The following is an 18,655-nucleotide window of genomic DNA, read 5'->3' as shown; positions in this document are numbered from 1 at the left end:
AGTCCCGCTTTTTCATCTCTAATATGAGAGGGGTATTTGGACCAAGCTTGGAAAGCGGTCTTTTTCCTTCATATCACTGCTTTTACTTCATCGCTCCACCACCATGTTTCTTTTTCCCGTTGGTAGTTTCCTTTGGATGTTCCTAGCAGTAGCCTCGCCTTCACCAAGCAAGTTCTTTGCAGAGAGTCCCACACCAAACTCTTCGATGAATGCATCGCCTTTTTCTTTGTCCAGGTTGTACCACTTGATTTCCCCGATAGCCTCTCTTTGTTTGTTTGCCGCCTTCGTCTCCATAAATAATTCTGTCATTAAGAGACGATGTTGCTGGGCGATCGATTCTCCTAATATCACTTTGCAGTCTTTCACTAGCGGCTTCATATAAAACTAGATACAAGATGGTAGTCGATCTGTGTTTCATTTCCACCGCTGCTATAAGTGATAAGGTGTCGGCTTTGTTTAATGAACATGGTATTCAACACTATAAGACCATGTGACCTGCACATGCTTAGAATTTCTTCACCAGGAGGGTTTCTAGCTCCGAATCCAAGGCCACCATGGCAGTCCTCGTAGTCTTCGTTGCCGTTCCCTACATGTCCATTTAAATCTCCACCCACAGACAAAAGCTGTTCCTTTGGGATATCTTTAATGAGGTAATGGAATTCTAGCCAGAATGCATCTTTTTCCACCTGCTCACATCCAATTTGGGGAGCATATGCACTGACTATATTCCAAACGTTTCCTTCCATCACCAGTTTTAGAGACCACAATCGGTCACTGGACTTCGAAATAGCCAAAACGTTTCCAAGAAGCTTTTCGGCGAGGATGACACCGATTCCGTTTCTACCTTGCTCTGTTCCGTGGTAGAACATCTTGTATTGTCTTGTTTTGACGTCTTAGAAACAGGCTCTGTTTCCAGTGATTCGCCATTTGGTTTCTTGGATGCACAAGATCTCCGTTCGCCTTCTCTTCATCATCTCTTCTAGTTCACAGCTTCGGCCGTTCATGCTTTTACGTTCCAACTCGCGACTCTCAATTTTCTCTTAACCTCGTGCATTACTTTGCTAGCCCCCGGAATCCGTATAGCTCTGACCCGATTATTTCTTATCGGTCCAGGATCAGTACTGTGTGTAGCAGCGGTACTGCCTGGCGGGGTAGTGTTGTTCGTGATAGCAAGTACTTCCATAATGCTCGAAATTTTTGATGAAAATTTCGCGAAACGTTTTTCGCAAATTGTAGACACTGACATGCTCCTGTTTTTGTAATGTGATCGTCTTTTACTACGCCGGTGATCTCCAGTCGCCTAACCCAAGGAATTGCATGCACGCTTAATGGAAAGCTCTTAGATGTTGGTGTGTGACGCTAGGCTCACCTTGATGTTATTTTGCCTAGATGTGATTTGCTCCTTATAGACCTGTGCTCTGAATATGTCGGAGTAGCTCATATAAGGGGTTCACCAAGTAGTTCGGTCTAACTGGAACTGGTGACGCTACCGTTGATTCTGTAAATGAATTCTTTCGCTACCTACCGTCAATTGTTGGGAGTGCCTCGGTGGGAACATTCCTTCGTTGGGTTACTTGATTACTTGAAAAGTATGATTCACCAAATGCTGAAATTTGGAACATTTATTCAGAAAAAGATCACAAGCATTTTGGTTTATAATTCTTAATTTGGTGAATCTTAATTCAATTCTGAAATTTGGAACATTTATTCAGAAAAAGATCACAAGCATTTTGGTTTATAATTCTTAATTTGGTGAATCTTTATTCAAGAGTTACATGCGATTTTGTTTTTTTCGCGTGCGTCTTGGAACATTTTTGAACTTCCGCAGATGATTACTTGAAAAGTATGATTCATCAAATTCTGAAATTTGGAACATTTATTCAAAGAGACACACGTATTTTGGTACATAATTCTTAGTTTGGTGAATCTTAATTCAAGAGTTACATGCGATTTCGTTTTTTTTTCGAAACATTTTAGAACTTCCGCAGATGATTAATTGAAAAGTATGATTCACCACATTTTTGTCGGACAGACCATCTACCAAAAAATTTTAGTTTTTATATGGCAACCAAACAATCAAAAAAAGTTTTTTCTACACCTACTCGGAAAATATATGTTTTCAATATGAAAACAAATAATGTGGCGATGTATGCGGACAAAATTTTAAATCCAAACGACCAAACCCAAATTCAATTTTCAAAAAAAAGCCAATAATATTTTCAAAAGAGGTAGGTAGGTAGGTAGTAGGTAAGATTATTTATTATTTATTAATAAAAACAACGAATTCTCTCCCATTATCTTTTTCCTTAAATAATTATTCCTTATTTCGTGACCTTTTTGAAAGTAAAGTAAATTTTACTGTTTCGTGGGCTAATAGGTCTTGCTTGTATTTTCTAATGGTTAAAGTTCGTACCAGTCGACGTTTCAGGTATGGATATACCCTTCTTCAGGATTCTATTTAATTAATATAAATAAAAAATCTTAAATATATAAAACCAAACTAAAATATCTATACTTACAATATTAAAAACTTTTAACCTCTTAAGGTTTCCCAAAAAGTGGTTTGTCAAAAACCTATTAGCCCACGAAACAGTAAAATTTACTTTTTTCCTTAAATAATAATTTCGTTTGAAGTTTGCAAAACTGACCGCCATCAGCTTAGCAGCACTTAGTGGGGAATTTCAAAAATTTCTATGCAAATAATTAGGTGAGAATTAGGTGAAATTTAGTGAATCAATTTTACAATTTGGTGAATCATAGTTTAACAAATTACGTAAGGCGTAAAGTTAGCAGCACTTGGTCATGAATTTCAAAAAAAAAATATTTTCATAATTCAGTGTCAATTTAGTGAATCGTATTTGATCAGTTTTATAATTTGGTGAATCATAGTTTATTAAATAATAACTTAAGTCGTCGGCATAATTATTTTGACTAATTTTCAATTCTCGATCTGATAAGAATAATTTCTTACGGTTAAACTTTATATAGGTAAAGTTAATGGTTATTTATTAAGTATGTTATAGTGAATCTCATGGTGGTCAAAGTATATCGTTTGGTATTATAAAATAGCATTTTTGTTAAAATTCGCATTGGAAATTTTCAAATCAAAGTCTACCTTGTAAATGAAAAACGTCACGCGTTCATATATATATATTAGGGTGGGTCAAGAAAATCGAAATTTTTTTTTTTGATTTGGTACTCCGAAAAATCGATTGCTAGACCCCTCTAGAATGTACACACCAAATATGAGCTCTTTATATTATATATATATATTAGGGTGGGTCAAAAAAATCGAAATTTTTTTTTTGATTTGGTACTCCGAAAAATCGATTGCTAGACCCCTCTAGAATGTACACACCAAATATGAGCTCTTTATATTAATGGGAAGGTCCTCCGCTTTGCAATTTTCCATTTTTACATCAAGCTTCTACTAAAAAAAAATAATGTTTTTATTAATTGACTTTTTAGCAAATTTCTTTTCATATTCTTGTAGGAAATTGAACGCTCTACAAAAAAGGCCTTATACACTTTTTTCGTTTACCTAACCGTTGAATAGATATTTGAGGTCCAAAAATCGAGAAAATCTTTAAAAATTCGTTTTTTGTTCTTAATTTTGTAACAAATTGAAAAATTATAATTATCAAACGCGCAAGACATATTCTTGTTGGAAATTGAATGCTCCACAAAAAAGAGATATAAAGATATTCGAGGTCAAAGTTAAAAAAAAAATATAAAATAATTTTATATTTTTAAAAAAATTTCTAATTTACTGAAACTTCATTATTTTCAAATTTTCAAGACATATTCTTGTAGGGGCTTAAACGTTCTACAAAAAATTCCTTGGATACAAATTGATTGCTTTAACCGTTTAGAAGATATTCGTAACCAAACCAATGCTCTCTGATTTCAATAGTTTTCTTATAACCCGTATGCATTGCGATTTGGATACGAATATCTTCTAAACGGTTAAAGCAATCAATTTCATTGCAAGGAATTTTTTGTAAAACGTTTAAGCCCCTACAAGAATATATCTTGCTAATTTGAAAATAATGAAGTTTCAGTGAATTAGAAATTTTTTTAAAAATATAAAATGTTTTTATATTTTTTTTAACTTTGACCTCGAATATCTTTAGAATGGTTAGATTAATGAAAAAAGTTATTAAGACCTTTTTTGTGGAGCAATCAATTTCCAACAAGAATATGTCTTGCGCGTTTGATACCGCCATCAACTTAGCAGCACTTAGTGGGGAATTTCAAAAATTTCTATGCAAATAATTAGGTGAGAATACGGTGAAATTTAGTGAATCAATTTTACAATTTGATGAATCATAGTTTAAAAGTTATTAACAAATTACGTAAGGCGTAAAGTTAGCAGCACTTGGTCATGAATTTAAAAAAAAAATATTTTCATAATTCAGTGTCAATTTAGTGATCGTATTTGATCAGTTTTATAATTTGGTGAATCATAGTTTATTAAATAATAACTAAAATGGAAAAATTAACAAACGTAACGTAACGTAAAAAAAGGATTTGTTAACCATGGACACAAACCTCACGAATGATGTATGTATGTATGTAAATTGTTTTTATTTTAACTAAAATTTCTTTGTACATAAGATTTTCATTTGCCTTGTTTTTAAATATTGTTAAAATTTCAAACTTACGACAATGACCTTAAGAGTAAGAGTCGTCTGTCGAGTAATTAATTATATAATTATCATTAAAAATATTGTTTGTAAATAGAATTTATACATTATATCCACATTAAATATGAAAAGATATGACAAAACAAAAATTTATTTATTATTTACCTCACGAATGAGAATGGCAGAGTTCAACACACCAAAATAGAATTTTTTTCACATTGAACGCACTTAATATATATGTATACAGTAGAGTGGGCCGAAAAACACTTTTTTTCGAATTTCAAATCGCAATAGCGCTGAAAAGTTGCGAATGGTGATGACTAATAAGGGTTTAAAAAATAATCAAAATCAGTTCATATCTTCCGGTCGCGCATCGGCTCTGAAGTATGAAAAATTTTTTAAAAAATGGTATTTCTACAAAAAAAAATTTACCACCCTAACATATTATTTTTTGAACATAATAGCTTTAGAAAACTTTCATGTGAGCTAAATATTAAGCAGAAAAAAAAATTGGCTCAAATTGGTTAAGGACTTCGGTGGCACATGTGTTTCAAAATTTGTCAAAAATGGCAAAAATCCTATTTTTGCGATATTTTTTTCCTTTTTATAAACTATTTTTAAAATTATTATTTTTACCAAATAAGAATTAAAAATGAAGTTGACACAATCAGTGAAAGCCGTGAAGTCGCTGAATATATAAAAATCTTTCGGTCAAGTACGCTTTGGCTATTTATTATTCTCTTTGCCGCACAGTGGTGCCTTTGGTGCTTTTTTGGCTTCAAAAATCATTTTCACGGCCATTTCTTGATGAAAAGTCATGAAATTTAGAACACTGAAATATATAAGTATAAGATATACGAAAAAGCTACTAACTTTTTTTTTACTCAAAATGGTGGTCCCAAAATGGCGATCAGAATAAGCATTTATAGAATCTTCTTTTGCGAAACTGTTTATAAGCTAAAAATTTAGCTAATTGATGAAAAACAGATGTTCGACTTTTGAATTAGGTACAACTGTTCATATTCAATGAAAAAAAATTCAAACATTGTTGAAACAAAGTTCAAAAAGAGTCAAAATAGTAAACCGCACTTTTGACCTTTTTTTGTGCTCAATCAATTTTACAATTTGGTGAATCATAGTTTAAAAGTTATTAACAAATTACGTAAGGCGTAAAGTTAGCAGCACTTGGTCATGAAATTCAAAAAAAATTTCTCCATAATTCAGTGTCAATTTAGTGAATCGTATTTGATCAGTTTCATAATTTGGTGAATCATAGTTTATTAAATAATAACTAAAATAGAAAAATTAACAAACGTGACGTAACGTAAAAAAAGCATTTGTTAATCATGGACACAAACCTCACGAATGAGAATGGCAGAGTTCAACACACCAAAACTGAACCTAAATTCAGATTTTTTCACATTGAACGCACTTAATATAAATGTATACTAATATATTCACCCCCCTATGAGTTGACCTTGTCGTGGTGGGGGTGCTTATCGTGGGATCCTCCAGCAATCCAGTTGCAGGATCTCACCACAAACATAACTCAAAAATAACCTCAATGTTAGAAAACTTGAAAAATAAAAAACATGGAAAAAAGCTAACGACCTCAGCCTCCAGAAAGACTGCAAAGTGCAAAACTGGAAGCCGGCGAACAACCACCAATCCAAACCCTGCTACCTTGGTAGCTCCCACCAGTGAAAGTACGGCTGTCTCTTACAGTACTACTGACACCCCAAGCACTAATGTAGATAATTCTACGGGCCCTGAAGGGGATGCTATGACTGAAAAACGGACCGTCTCTTACGAATCCACCCTCAGTCAAAGCAAACCCCTTCAGAACACGTTGGTTACTCCACTCTCTGACGGAAGTAAGGCTGTCTCTTATAGTCATGCTTCCGCTGAGGAACACAGTGACAGAATTGCTACTCCAAATTCAGGAATAGTTAACTCTGTGGGTCCGGAAGGGGCTGTTTTGACCAGTAAAACGTCTGTCTCTTACAGTCTCACCTTTAGTCAAGGCAGACCTCTTCCTGACCCTAAAAGTGCTCAAATCCCCAGCGACAGTGTAGCTATCTCTTATAGTTCCACCTCCGCTGGAGAGGAAAGCAAAAGAGCGTCCCGTAATGACATAAGGAACGCAAAGGGGATCTATAGAGCATTAAGTTTGATACCTATAGCCGAACGTTCCCCAGAGCAATCCAGCAAGTTAGAATGGGCAAAAGCTATTCTCAGTAAAAGATTGACCAGCAGCGACTTAACGTCAAAGCGACAAAGGTCTGTTGAAGATTCCGTCTCGGAATCTAAAAGACAAAAAGTGCATAATTCCAGCACTCACACTATTAATACCTGTCCTTTAGTGACGTTCTTAAGGACAAGTCTATCCTCGCAGTTATCGATAGAAGTAATGTCGATGGCATGATCTCTTTTGACCGTTGGACGATGGTCTCAAACAAACTGCAGATCTCCTACTGGACTCTCATGATGGAGAATCCGGGTGAGCCTGCAGTTGTTGAGGAGGCGGGATGGTACCAAGGCCGCGTCAAGCTCGTCGCATTCGGTGACAAGAGATCATGCGATCTATCAGCTTGCTATCAGCAGACTAGAGGGGCTATGGCCTGATGCCAAGCTAGAGGTTGTGGCAAAGGAAGACATTCCTTGCAGAACTAGAGCTCGCATCAGTATCCCAGCTGATCTAGCCTGCAAAGATACTGTGCTTAAAATGATCCAGTTTGGAAATCCATCCCTACCCACTCACGACTGGAAAGTCGCAAAGCTGGAGGAGCCAACGGGCCCTTATAGATCGGCAATAATTGTCATCAATAAGGAGTCGGTGACTCCCCTAGCCGCGAACCAAAGTCAGATAAGTTTTGGATGGACTTCCACAACCTTAAGGATCTACAAAAAAGATGAGGAGACTGCAAAAGCTCCACCTCCAGCACTTCCGGCACCTGAGGTTCCCTCCTTAGAAGAAGATATTGCCTTTAATATCAACCCTCCATCAATGGAGGTTGATACGCCGGTAATCTCCCCAACTGAGGAGGTCCCCTCGGGCTCTAAAACGCCAGCTATAATGGCTCCAATACCAGATAGTTCCGATGTTGAGATGGAAACAGAGGACTATCTCAACAGGATTCTACTCAGTGAAGATGAACTCCTACGTTCATCTTCTGAGTCAGAATCCGAAGAAGACCTCGACCTTACGGTGGTGGGGGCTGATCTAACTAACAGTAGCATTCATGCTCCAGTTAGTTCAGATTAACCTTCACCACTCCAAGCAGGCTTCGGCCTCCCTTTTTCTCCGAATCCACAAGAATGGGGAAGACGTGGTGCTGGTCCAGGAACCATGGATCTGCAAGTCCATGGTTCAGGGACTCAGGACTCCTGGGTACAACTTGCTATATGCATCGGACAAAGGTGACCCCAGATCATGCATATTAGCAAGAAGTAACACAAATGTATATTTACTCCCTAATTACAGCGATCGAGATGTTACCGCGGTCAGATTGCAAACTGACCAAGGAACATTCTGGATTGCGTCGGCATATCTCGGCCATGACCAACTCGGCCTTCTCCCTGGCGAAAAACTACGGAGACTTGTAGCCGATGCTGAAAGGCAAAAGATCTGCCTCATAATTGGTTGCGATACAAACGCCCATCACACGGTCTGGGGAAGTACCAACATAAATGATAGAGGTGAGTCACTTTTTGATTTTATTTTGAGTACTAACCTGATAGTAAGTAATACTGGCAATGAACCAACATTCGTTACCAGAAACCGACAAGAGGTACTAGACATTACTCTTTTCTCCGATTCGATTCGTCAAAGGATCTTAAATTGGAAAGTATCTGAAGAACACTCGTTCTCTGATCATAGATACATCCAATTTAGTCTTAACGATGTAACTACTAAACAGTTAGCATTCCGAAACTATCGCAAAACTAACTGGCAAAAATACAGGGAAACTCTGAAAAGCTTACTTAAACCCGAACTTCTAAGTTATCCCTCAAATACAATCGATCTCGACAACAAAGTCAATGATCTCACTTCTGCCCTTAACCTATCAATGAATAACTCCTGCCCACTCATACAAGTAAGAGGAAAGCAGAAGCCACACTGGTGGAACTCAGGGCTAGAACCGCACAGAAAAGCTTGTAGAAAACTGTTCAATCTCGCCAAATCCACTAGAGATGTTTCAGACTGGGACCTATACAAAGAATCCCTGAAAGTCTACAAAAAACAGCTAAGAAAATGTAAAACATCTTCTTGGAGAAATTTCTGTGAAAAAATAGAAGACTCTTCAGAAGCCTCTAGATTAAGAAAAATTCTCTCAACAAACCCTTTAATGCCCAGTGCCTTGAAAACAAATAACGGGGCCTGGACCAACTCCTGTGAAGAATCACTCAATTTGCTACTAGATACTCATTTTCCAAGTAGCTCAAACATCATAAACAGAGTCGACCCATCAGGGCCAGACACAAATTCAAAAAACAATCTCGGTCTGATTACAAGAGAGAAGCTAAAGTGGGCCATCAACGCCTTCAAACCATACAAATCCGCTGGACCGGATGGTATAATACCAGCCGAACTCCAAATGGCATCAGATATTCTAATTCCCATCTTAGAGATAATTCTGAATGGATGTGTAAACTTGAAACACATCCCTGCCCTATGGAGAGAAGTTAAAGTTGTATTCATACCCAAAGCAGGCAAATTTTCTCATGTCAATCTGAAAGACCTCCGACCTATCAGCTTATCATCATTTATTCTTAAAACTCTAGAACGAATGATTGATATCCACTTTCGTAATGTCATAGATCCCAATCTTATATCTACAGCACAACACGCTTATTGTAAGGGAAATCGGTTGAAACAGCACTACATATTGCAGTGCGCACTATTGAATATTCCCTCCATCACAAAGAGTTCACATTAGTTGCATTTCTTGATATTGAAGGCGCGTTCAACAACGTCAGCAACATAGCAATCACAAATGCACTGAAGATGAAGAGCCTTAAAGTAGATAGCTCACTGAGCTACTAATAGACCTTATGCTGAAAAGCAGAATTATTAACTCAACTCTAGGAGATTTCTCAGCAAGAAGATCTGTTAGTAGAGGTACACCACAAGGAGGGGTACTCTCCCCACTCCTGTGGAACTTAGTGGTTAACGAACTACTAGTCAATCTAGAAGTAGATGGATTCAAAGTAACTGCATACGCTGACGACGTCGCCATTGCTGTATCAGGAAAACATCTCCATACTATAATAGAACTAATGCAAACTGCTCTCAATAAGCTACTAAAATGGGCAACAAACTGTGGATTGGGGGTAAATCCTCAAAAAACAGAACTGGTCCTCTTTACAAAGAAATATAAAATTCCACAACTAGACCCCCCCTCTATTAATGGTGTTCCACTTTTTTTTACCAGCGAAGCCAAATACCTGGGTCTTATTTTGGATAGAAAATTAAACTGGAAAACCAACATACAAGAAAGAATAAGAAAAGCCACAGTGGCACTCTTTTCTTGCAAAAAAGCTATAGGGAATAAATGGCGACTATCCCCTAAAATAACTCATTGGCTATACACTGCAGTCATCAGACCTATTCTCACTTACGGGATAGCAGTTTGGTGGACTGCTCTGGAAAAAGTAACATATCGCGACAAGTTAAGCAAAGTCCAACGTTCAGCCTGCATGTGCATCAGCGGAGCTCTCCGTTCGACTCCTTCCGCCGCTCTTGATATATTACTCAATCTTCTTCCACTTATAGATATATTCAGCAAGCAGGTGGCCGCGAGCACTGCTATAAGACTCCAAGCCATCTCTCAATGGACCAATAACTCTATTGGTCACACAAATATTCTGAATTCATTCGGATCAATCCACAGTCACTCCGACTACACCACCCCACAATTGGTTTTTGGCAATAATTATGAAGTCACCATCCCAAATAGATCAGAATGGGACAATGCCGAGTTTCTGAGAGATGACTCAATTCATTTCTACACAAATGGTTCTAAAACCAATGACGGTGTGGGTGGCGGGGTTTAGTCAGATAGACTTAATGTTAGTCTCTCCTTCCGTCTCCCTAATCACTGCAGCGTGTTCCAAGCGGAAATAATGGCGATTAAAGAAGTATTGACTTGGCTCAAAGAAAATGTGATATCTACATCGGATATCCGCATCTTCTCTGATAGCCAGGCCGCCCTTAAATCGTTAGCTTCGGTTTCCACAAACTCCGTAACTGCCCGCGACTGTCGATCATCTCTCATGGAGATGTCAGAACAGTTTAACATTCACCTCTTTTGGGTGCCGGTTCACAGAGATATTCTGGGAAACTGTAAACAGACGAACTCGCCAGAAATGAAACTCTAATACCAATTTCACCCAATAAGGCAAATATTGGTATACCAATCGCAACGTGCAAACTCATGCTGAAGCAAGAAGCTATAGAGGCAACAAACATACGATGGTCAAACATTATAACTTGCCAAACGACCAAGCAGATCTGGCCTAGGCTAGATCCAAAACGTTCAAAAAATTTATTGTCTCTAAGCAGATTGCATATCAGCTCTGTAATAGGTGTTTTAACAGGACACTGTCTCATAGGTAGACACGCCATAAGACTTGGCGTAATCTCTAACGACTTCTGTAGAAGTTGCCTTGATGAGGAAGAAGAAGAAACAATCCAACATCTTCTCTGCTCATGTACTGCCCTTTCCAGTAGACGTAAAAAATACTTGGAAAAATATTTCTTAGAAGATACTAGGTGTGTTTTTTATTACCACAGGTCTTAACTGGACAAAAAAAACGCCTCGGGGCTTAACCTGAAATCTTGGCAGCACTGTATATTGAATGTTCCGAAAACAGCCGACACAACAAAAATTTAAAGCTGTCATATTTTTCGTTTTCGTCATTTTCTTGTATTTTTCATGTATGTTTTACAAAGAGATACAAAAATGTATGCTAGCAAAACTATTTTAATACATTTTGTCCTTCCAAACGTGAGTTTTCACGTTTTGAAACAAATTCTAAACAATTTATGAAAAAATTAGTTTGGTAGCACAGATTTAAAACTCTTCAAAAAGTTAAGCCCAGAGAAAACTCCGGGCTAAACAACTAAGCCCGTTTCATTAAAAGCTCCAACTGTTTTAATTAGTGAGGAATTTCCTTACAAAATCATGGTATCACAACGGACCAATAAATGGTCTAAGTGTGACAGCCATTTCTACCTACCCTTCAAGCAAACAGGTCCGACCTCGGTCCGAATCCGCTCCGCCTGAGGAGGAGCTGAGTCCGACTTCGGATCAGAAACTGGTCCGAAGGCGGCTCAAATTAGTATGGAAATTATAATCACCGCGAAGTCGATTGCATATGTATTAGTGTGGTGAAAATCTCCATTCCGAGAAAACGGAGCCGAAGTCGGACCCGAGGCGGAGCAGCGAAAACCTACCAGAAAGAGGAATAAACAAGATTTATTTTTTTTTCACTGAAACTGTTTTTTTTTTTAATTTTATTTTGGCAAACGAAACTTTCACAATAAATACAATATAAGATACAATACATTTTTTTCTTTTTATTTTATTTGTTGCTGCTGCTGTTGTTGGTGTTTCTTTAGATGCCCAATCGCATGTTTCACCTTCTGCCTTTTCCTTCATCATTAGAGATTACATCTACAACACAAGCAGAAACACATCATTTTAATCCAAACACTTTGAGCAATATATACAACATACCTTTTTTTGTTTCCATATTGTGTATAATTTGATATAATTGTTTATAATTATACTAATATGTATTATGCTACAACGACACGAGACACGACGCGACTATACATTTCAACAAAAAAATAACAAAATGACGCTTTTGCTCTTGTTGGCTATGTCTGTCTGTACTTTTTTTCCATTGCTCACTTTTCACCACGATTCTCGTTCGACTTTGTGTTCATACACAAAAAGTTGCAAGTGTGTGAGTGCAACCCCGATTTTCGCGTTCTGAGGTCGCAGTGTCTTTGTTGAACTCAGTTTTCTTGCTTGAAGGGTAACCTAACCTATCTTAATATATAAATCAAATCTGCATACTTGTTTTGGAGGGCAATTTGATTTCAGATTTTATTTTATTTTTTTAAAAAACGAATTTTGTTTTTTTTTATTTATTTTTGTTTGTATCTATATAGTCGGTACCTACGATTACCAAATTTCTATATAGTCTTTAAAATTTAAGCAACTGGAACTCTAAGAGCAAGTTCCTGCGACCCAGTCGTGCATTTTATTTTTTCAAGTGTACCAACTTCACGCCCTTCAAGCAAGAAAACTGAGTTCAACAAAGAAACTCCGACCTCAGACCGCGAAAATCGGGCTTGCACTCACACACTTGCAACTTTTTGTGTATGAACACAAAGTCGAACGAGAATCGTGGTGAAAAATGAGAAAAGGAAAAGGAAGACAAGGCCAACAAGAGCCAAAGTGTCATTTTGTTATTTTTTGTTGAAGTGTTTGGTCGCGTGCGTCGGTCGTGTCTCGTGTCGTTGTTTGTATAATGTTAGTTTATTAATTATAAACAATTTTATTAAATTATAAACAATATGGAAAACAAAAAAGGTATGTTTTATATATCGCTCAAAGTGTTTGGGTTAAAATGTTGTTTCTTCTTGTGTTGTAGATGTAATCTCTAATGATGAAGAAAAATCTAGAAGGTGAAACATGCGATTGGGTATCTAAAAAAACACCAACAACAGCAGCAGCATCAAATAAAATGAAAAAAAAATGTATTGTATTTTATATTGTATTTATTGTGAAAATTTCGTTTGCCAAAATAAAATAAAAAATAAAACAGTTTCAGTGAAAAAAAAAATAAATCTTGTTCTTTTTTTGGTCGCAAATGCGAAATGTCATCCCTTTCTTATTCCTCTTTCTGGTAGGTTTTCGCTGCTCCGGCTCAGGTCCGCCTTCGGCTCCGTTTTCTCGGAATGGAGATTTTCACCACACCAATACATATGCAATCGACTTCGCGGTGATTATAATTTCCATACTAATTTGAGCCGCCTTCGGACCAGTTTCTGATCCGAAGTCGGACTCAGCTCCGCCTCAGGCGGAGCGGATTCGGACCGAGGTCGGACCTGTTTGCTTGAAGGGCGCCTATGAAAAGCTGTCAAAAAATAAGTAGACCAATAAAACCTTTTGTGTGAAAACATTTTTTTGACTTTTCTTGTGCTGTCTACCCTTCAAGCAAACAGGTCCGACCTCGGTCCGAATCCGCTCCGCCTGAGGCGGAGCTGAGTCCGACTTCGGATCAGAAACTGGTCCGAAGGCGGCTCAAATTAGTATGGAAATTATAATCACCGCGAAGTCGATTGCATATGTATTGGTGTGGTAAAAATCTCCATTCCGAGAAAACGGAGCCGAAGGCGGACCTGAGCCGGAGCAGCGAAAACCTACCAGAAAGAGGAATAAGAAAGGGATGACATTTCGCATTTGCGACCAAAAAAAGAACAAGATTTATTTTTTTTTTTTCACTGAAACTGTTTTATTTTTTATTTTATTTTGGCAAACGAAATTTTCACAATAAATACAATATAAAATACAATAAATTTTTTTTCATTTGATGCTGCTGCTGTTGTTGGTGTTTTTTTAGATACCGAATCGCATGTTTCAACTTCTAGATTTTTCTTCATCATTAGAGATTACATCTACAACACAAGAAGAAACAACATTTTAACCCAAACACTTTGAGCGATATATAAAACATACCTTTTTTGTTTTCCATATTGTTTATAATTTAATAAAATTGTTTATAATAAATAAACTAACATTATACAAACAACGACACGAGACACGACCGACGCACGCGACCAAACACTTCAACAAAAAATAACAAAATGACACTTTGGCTCTTGTTGGCCTTGTCTTTCTTTTCCTTTTCTCATTTTTCACCACGATTCTCGTTCGACTTTGTGTTCATACACAAAAAGTTGCAAGTGTGTGAGTGCAAGCCCGATTTTTGCGGTCTGAGGTCGGAGTTTCTTTGTTGAACTCAGTTTTCTTGCTTGAAGGGTAATAATGTTTTCTATTCAAAAACATAATAAAATTGAAATTATGGACATATTTTGTGATTTCGACTATTTATTTAATGAATTTAAAGAAGAAAATCTTCTTTCCGATCCGAGAACTTTATCTCTGCCATTGTTAATTGGCGATGAAGATTGAGATCAATTGTTTATTTTATCGTTTTGTGGTGCTTTAAGAAATTTGCTTTTTCGTTTTAATATTTGGGTATGTTTATATTTTTGTACGTTCTTTGCAATTAGTGGAAATAAAATTGGCTTCGAAGTTTTGCAAATTTTTTTTTTCTACGCAAGACAAGTCAAACGATAGGCAAATGAGAGTCGTAAGCATTAACGAGTATCATTGAAATCAAACGATTATCGTAGTACCTAATCGCATTTGAACAAGAACGAAGTAGTTTCAACGATAATCGTTTTACAAAATAGGGCCCCTGGGGCCCTATTTCGTATTACGAAACGAAAGGCAAAACAACGATTCCCAGGACAACGATAGTCACGACATAGAGCGATTTAGTACAACGATAATGCATGGTTGAAAATATTGCCAGATAAAAATGAAAAAAAAAATTTTTTTTTCAAGCGTACCAACTTCACGCCAATGAAAAGCTGTCAAAAAATAAGTAGGTAAACAAAATCTTCAGTGGCAAAAAAATTTCTTTTACTTTTCTTGTGCTATTTAATAATGTTTTCTATTCAAAAACTTAATAAAATTGACTTTATGGACATATTTTGTGATTTCCACTATTTATTTTATAAATTTAAAGAAGAAAATCATCTTTCCGAGAACTTTATCTCTGCCATGAAGATTGAGATCAATTTTTTGTTTTATTGTTTTGTTGTATAGTGGTGCTTTAATAATAATAAAAAAAATTGCTTCTTCGTTTTAATATTTGAGTATGTTTATTTTTTGTTATTTCGTTGCAATCAGTGGAAATAAAATTGGCTTCGAAGTTTGGCAAATTTTTTTTTTTCTAAGCAAGACAAACGAGAACGAAAGTCAAACGATAGGGAAATGACAGTCGTAAGCATTAACGACTATCGATGAAATCAAACGATTATCGTAGTACCTAATAGCATTTGAACAAGAACGAAGTAGTTTCAACGATAACACAGCCACACAAAAAAATATAAAACTTCTGAACTGGGGTTGCGACCAGGTTTTTCTTATAGTTTTGGGGTCACTGAAATCGAATCCGAAGTCCGTTTTGCTCCATCACGTCAGGTTTTCGAGATAACCTCAAAAAATGTCACGAAAACAAAAATTTTTTTTCTCTGATCTGGATGTGCGAATATGTTAATCATATAGTTTTTGGATCGCTGAATCCAGATTCGAAGTCAATTTTGCCCTATCACGTCAGGTTTCTGAGATATCCTCAAAAAAATGTCAAAACCAACAAAACAAAATTTCTTATCTGGAGTTGCGACTAGGTTTTTCATATAGTTTTTGGGTTGCTTAAACCGAATCCGAAGTCTATTTTGCCATATCACGTCAGGTTTTTGAAATATCCTCAAAAAATGTCTAAACTCAAAAAAAAGTTCTTATCTGACATTTTTTGAGGATATCCGCAAGTTTCTTTTTCAGCTTTCGCCCCGCCAGACCGCTTTAAAGCATTTAATATAACCGAAATTCGAGTGTGCACATATCTAGATATGCACCACAGTATGTCAACGGAAAAAGTCTGGCAGTGATCTTTTTCAGCTTTCCCTTGCCAGACGCATCCAAAGTGCAGTAAAAATCAACTTTTGGCGCTTTGGTATAACCGAATAAATGATACACCAAAAAATCATAAAAAATCCCCTGATTTCGAAACTGTGGGTACCGCAAGTTTCTTTTTCAGCTTTCGCCCCGCCAGACCGCTTTAAAGCATTTTGAAGTGCATTTTTCTAATAAAAACCCTAATTACTTCTTTTCTGTTAGGTATAACCGTATGATGGTAACAAATTCATATTCTATATCTATTCTAGGTCTAGAAAATATAATTTTTTGACATTTTTTTGAGGATATCTCAGAAACCTGACGTGATAGGGCAAAATTGACTTCGAATCTGGATTCAGCGATCCAAAAATTATATGATTAACATATTCGCACATCCAGATCAGAGAAAATTTTTTTTTGTTTTCGTGACATTTTTTGAGGTTATCTCGAAAACCTGAGGTGATGGGGCAAAACGGACTCCGGATTCGGTTTCAGCGACCCAAAAACTGAAAAACTATATGAAAAACTTAGTCCCAACCCCAGGTCAGAACTTTTATTTTTTTTTTTTTTGTGGCTGTGTATAAAAAGAAAATTCGAAAAAAGAGTCAAGCCTCTTGAGGCTTCATGTAATAGCTGACTTTGACAGTTCCTTTACCATTTTACCAAGTTTTCACTTTTAGACTTTTAGCTCGGCAAAAATCCGTGTATCAAACCCTCCTAGTGGGTGCCGGGCGGTAATGATCACCACAGTTTTATCTTGTGCGTTTTTGGCAAGATGGTGATCAGCTAAGGTCAGGTTGCATAGCTGTATTGTTCTTAACTCCTCAATAGTTAAATAATCAGAAATGCAATTTTACCATCGATACAAGGTTCCTAATTTTCAGTGGTGGGGTGAGCGTGCACATAATCCGTGCCCAGGAAATGGAAGGCTGGGGGATAAACCAGTCGTGAACGAGCTCTTTCGGATGCCTTGGCAGGATCCGTAATAATTTTTGCCTTGCCCCGGTAATCGGCTCTGCCGGGGTTGACCTTTCCTTTCCGACCTACTCGTGGGACTTTAATTTATTATTTCAAATTTAAAAATGGACAAAAAAGACAAGACAGACTATACGACTTCCGAGATGGAAGATGAGCTTCTGGCCTCGAGCCAGGAAACAATCGGAGGGTGTTCAGATGATGTTAGAGGCACTAGTATCTCTGAGCAACCTTCAAAAACTGGAAGTACGGGCGGAACCAGCGGTACCCCTGTACTTCGACCCGCAATAAACCAAATAAATCCTTCGGGTAGCAGAGCCAGCCAAAGCCATGCTACCCGGCGTAAGAGAAGATCAGCAAGTTCGCATCGGAGAGCGGATTTCCATAGGGCATCCTTCATTCTAAGCAAGATTGCTTTAAATGAGGAAGCTGGAACTCCGCACGAAAACGATGCTGCTGATAAGATCAAATATGGGAAGATTGTTGAGGAGTACAATAATCTTCTCATTGAACCAAAAAAGTCCGTTAAGAGAATTAGATCACCTGAGGAAGCTAATCCTCCTCAGAAAAAATCTAAAGCAAACGGCACCAACAAGAAAGCACCATCTCAGGGAGCGGCGCAATCGCGCACTTTTAGTGAGATTGTCAGAGACGATCTTCAAGTGGCGGTTGTAGATGAGCTCTCCACTGACAACAGAGCTCTGATGTCGGTGTGGAACTCCATCGAGGCTAAGCTTTCTGAGATGGTCTTTCTATATACCCTATCTGCAACTGAGGGACCCTACCCGAGTTTCGACTCTGGTGAGATGCTTAGGGGATACAGGGTAATCAAGTGCGAGGATGTGTTCTCTAGGGATTTCATTAGTAAAAGTGTAGCTGAGGTCAGCAACAAATGGGATGGCTTGTAGCTCAAGCTTATCCCAGCTAAGGAAATTCCAAGACAACCACTGGCTCGCATTTGGCTGCCCCTCATGAGCATCAAGCCAAGCGGACCGGAGCTGATCCGCAGTCTCCAGAAGTTAAACCCGCTGATTCCTATGCATGACTGGGTAGTCATTAAGGCTGAAGAGCCGCAGAAGAACAGCGCGTCTTACCTTCTGAGGATCTGCGAGGTCAGTCGTGGGGCTCTCGAAAAAGCCGATTTCAAGCTACGTTTTGGCATTAGGAATGCCAAGATAAAGATTCTGCAGAGTCAGGAAACGGACCCTAACCTAGTTGAGGATACTGTCGAGGATGACGGTGTCCCCAAAGAGGCAGGGTCCTCCGGCA

At 37.6% G+C, this 18,655-nt stretch overlaps 2 protein-coding genes across 2 annotated transcripts; both read left to right on the top strand.

Annotated features, from left to right (window-relative positions):
- Nucleotides 1-7,995: 7,995 nt before the first annotated feature.
- On the top strand, nt 7,996-9,336 carry LOC129909589 (uncharacterized). The gene is made up of 4 exons (XM_055986666.1): nt 7,996-8,066; nt 8,131-8,345; nt 8,388-8,743; nt 9,088-9,336. The coding sequence occupies exons 1-4, from the start codon at nt 7,996-7,998 to the stop codon at nt 9,334-9,336; spliced, it is 891 nt and encodes a 296-aa protein (XP_055842641.1).
- An 8,157-nt stretch (nt 9,337-17,493) lies between these two features.
- LOC129909580 (uncharacterized) lies at nt 17,494-18,294 on the top strand. The gene has a single exon (XM_055986657.1). It carries the CDS (start codon nt 17,494-17,496, stop codon nt 18,292-18,294), a length of 801 nt encoding a protein of 266 aa, XP_055842632.1.
- The last annotated feature ends 361 nt before the right edge of the window (nt 18,295-18,655 follow it).

The sequence above is a fragment of the Episyrphus balteatus genome, chromosome 1 (genome assembly GCF_945859705.1).
Source record: "Episyrphus balteatus chromosome 1, idEpiBalt1.1, whole genome shotgun sequence".
Classification (NCBI taxonomy): Eukaryota; Metazoa; Arthropoda; class Insecta; order Diptera; family Syrphidae; genus Episyrphus; species Episyrphus balteatus.
The sequence above is the reverse complement of the archived record's forward strand: the minus strand, read 5'-3'. Positions and strand labels throughout refer to the sequence as shown.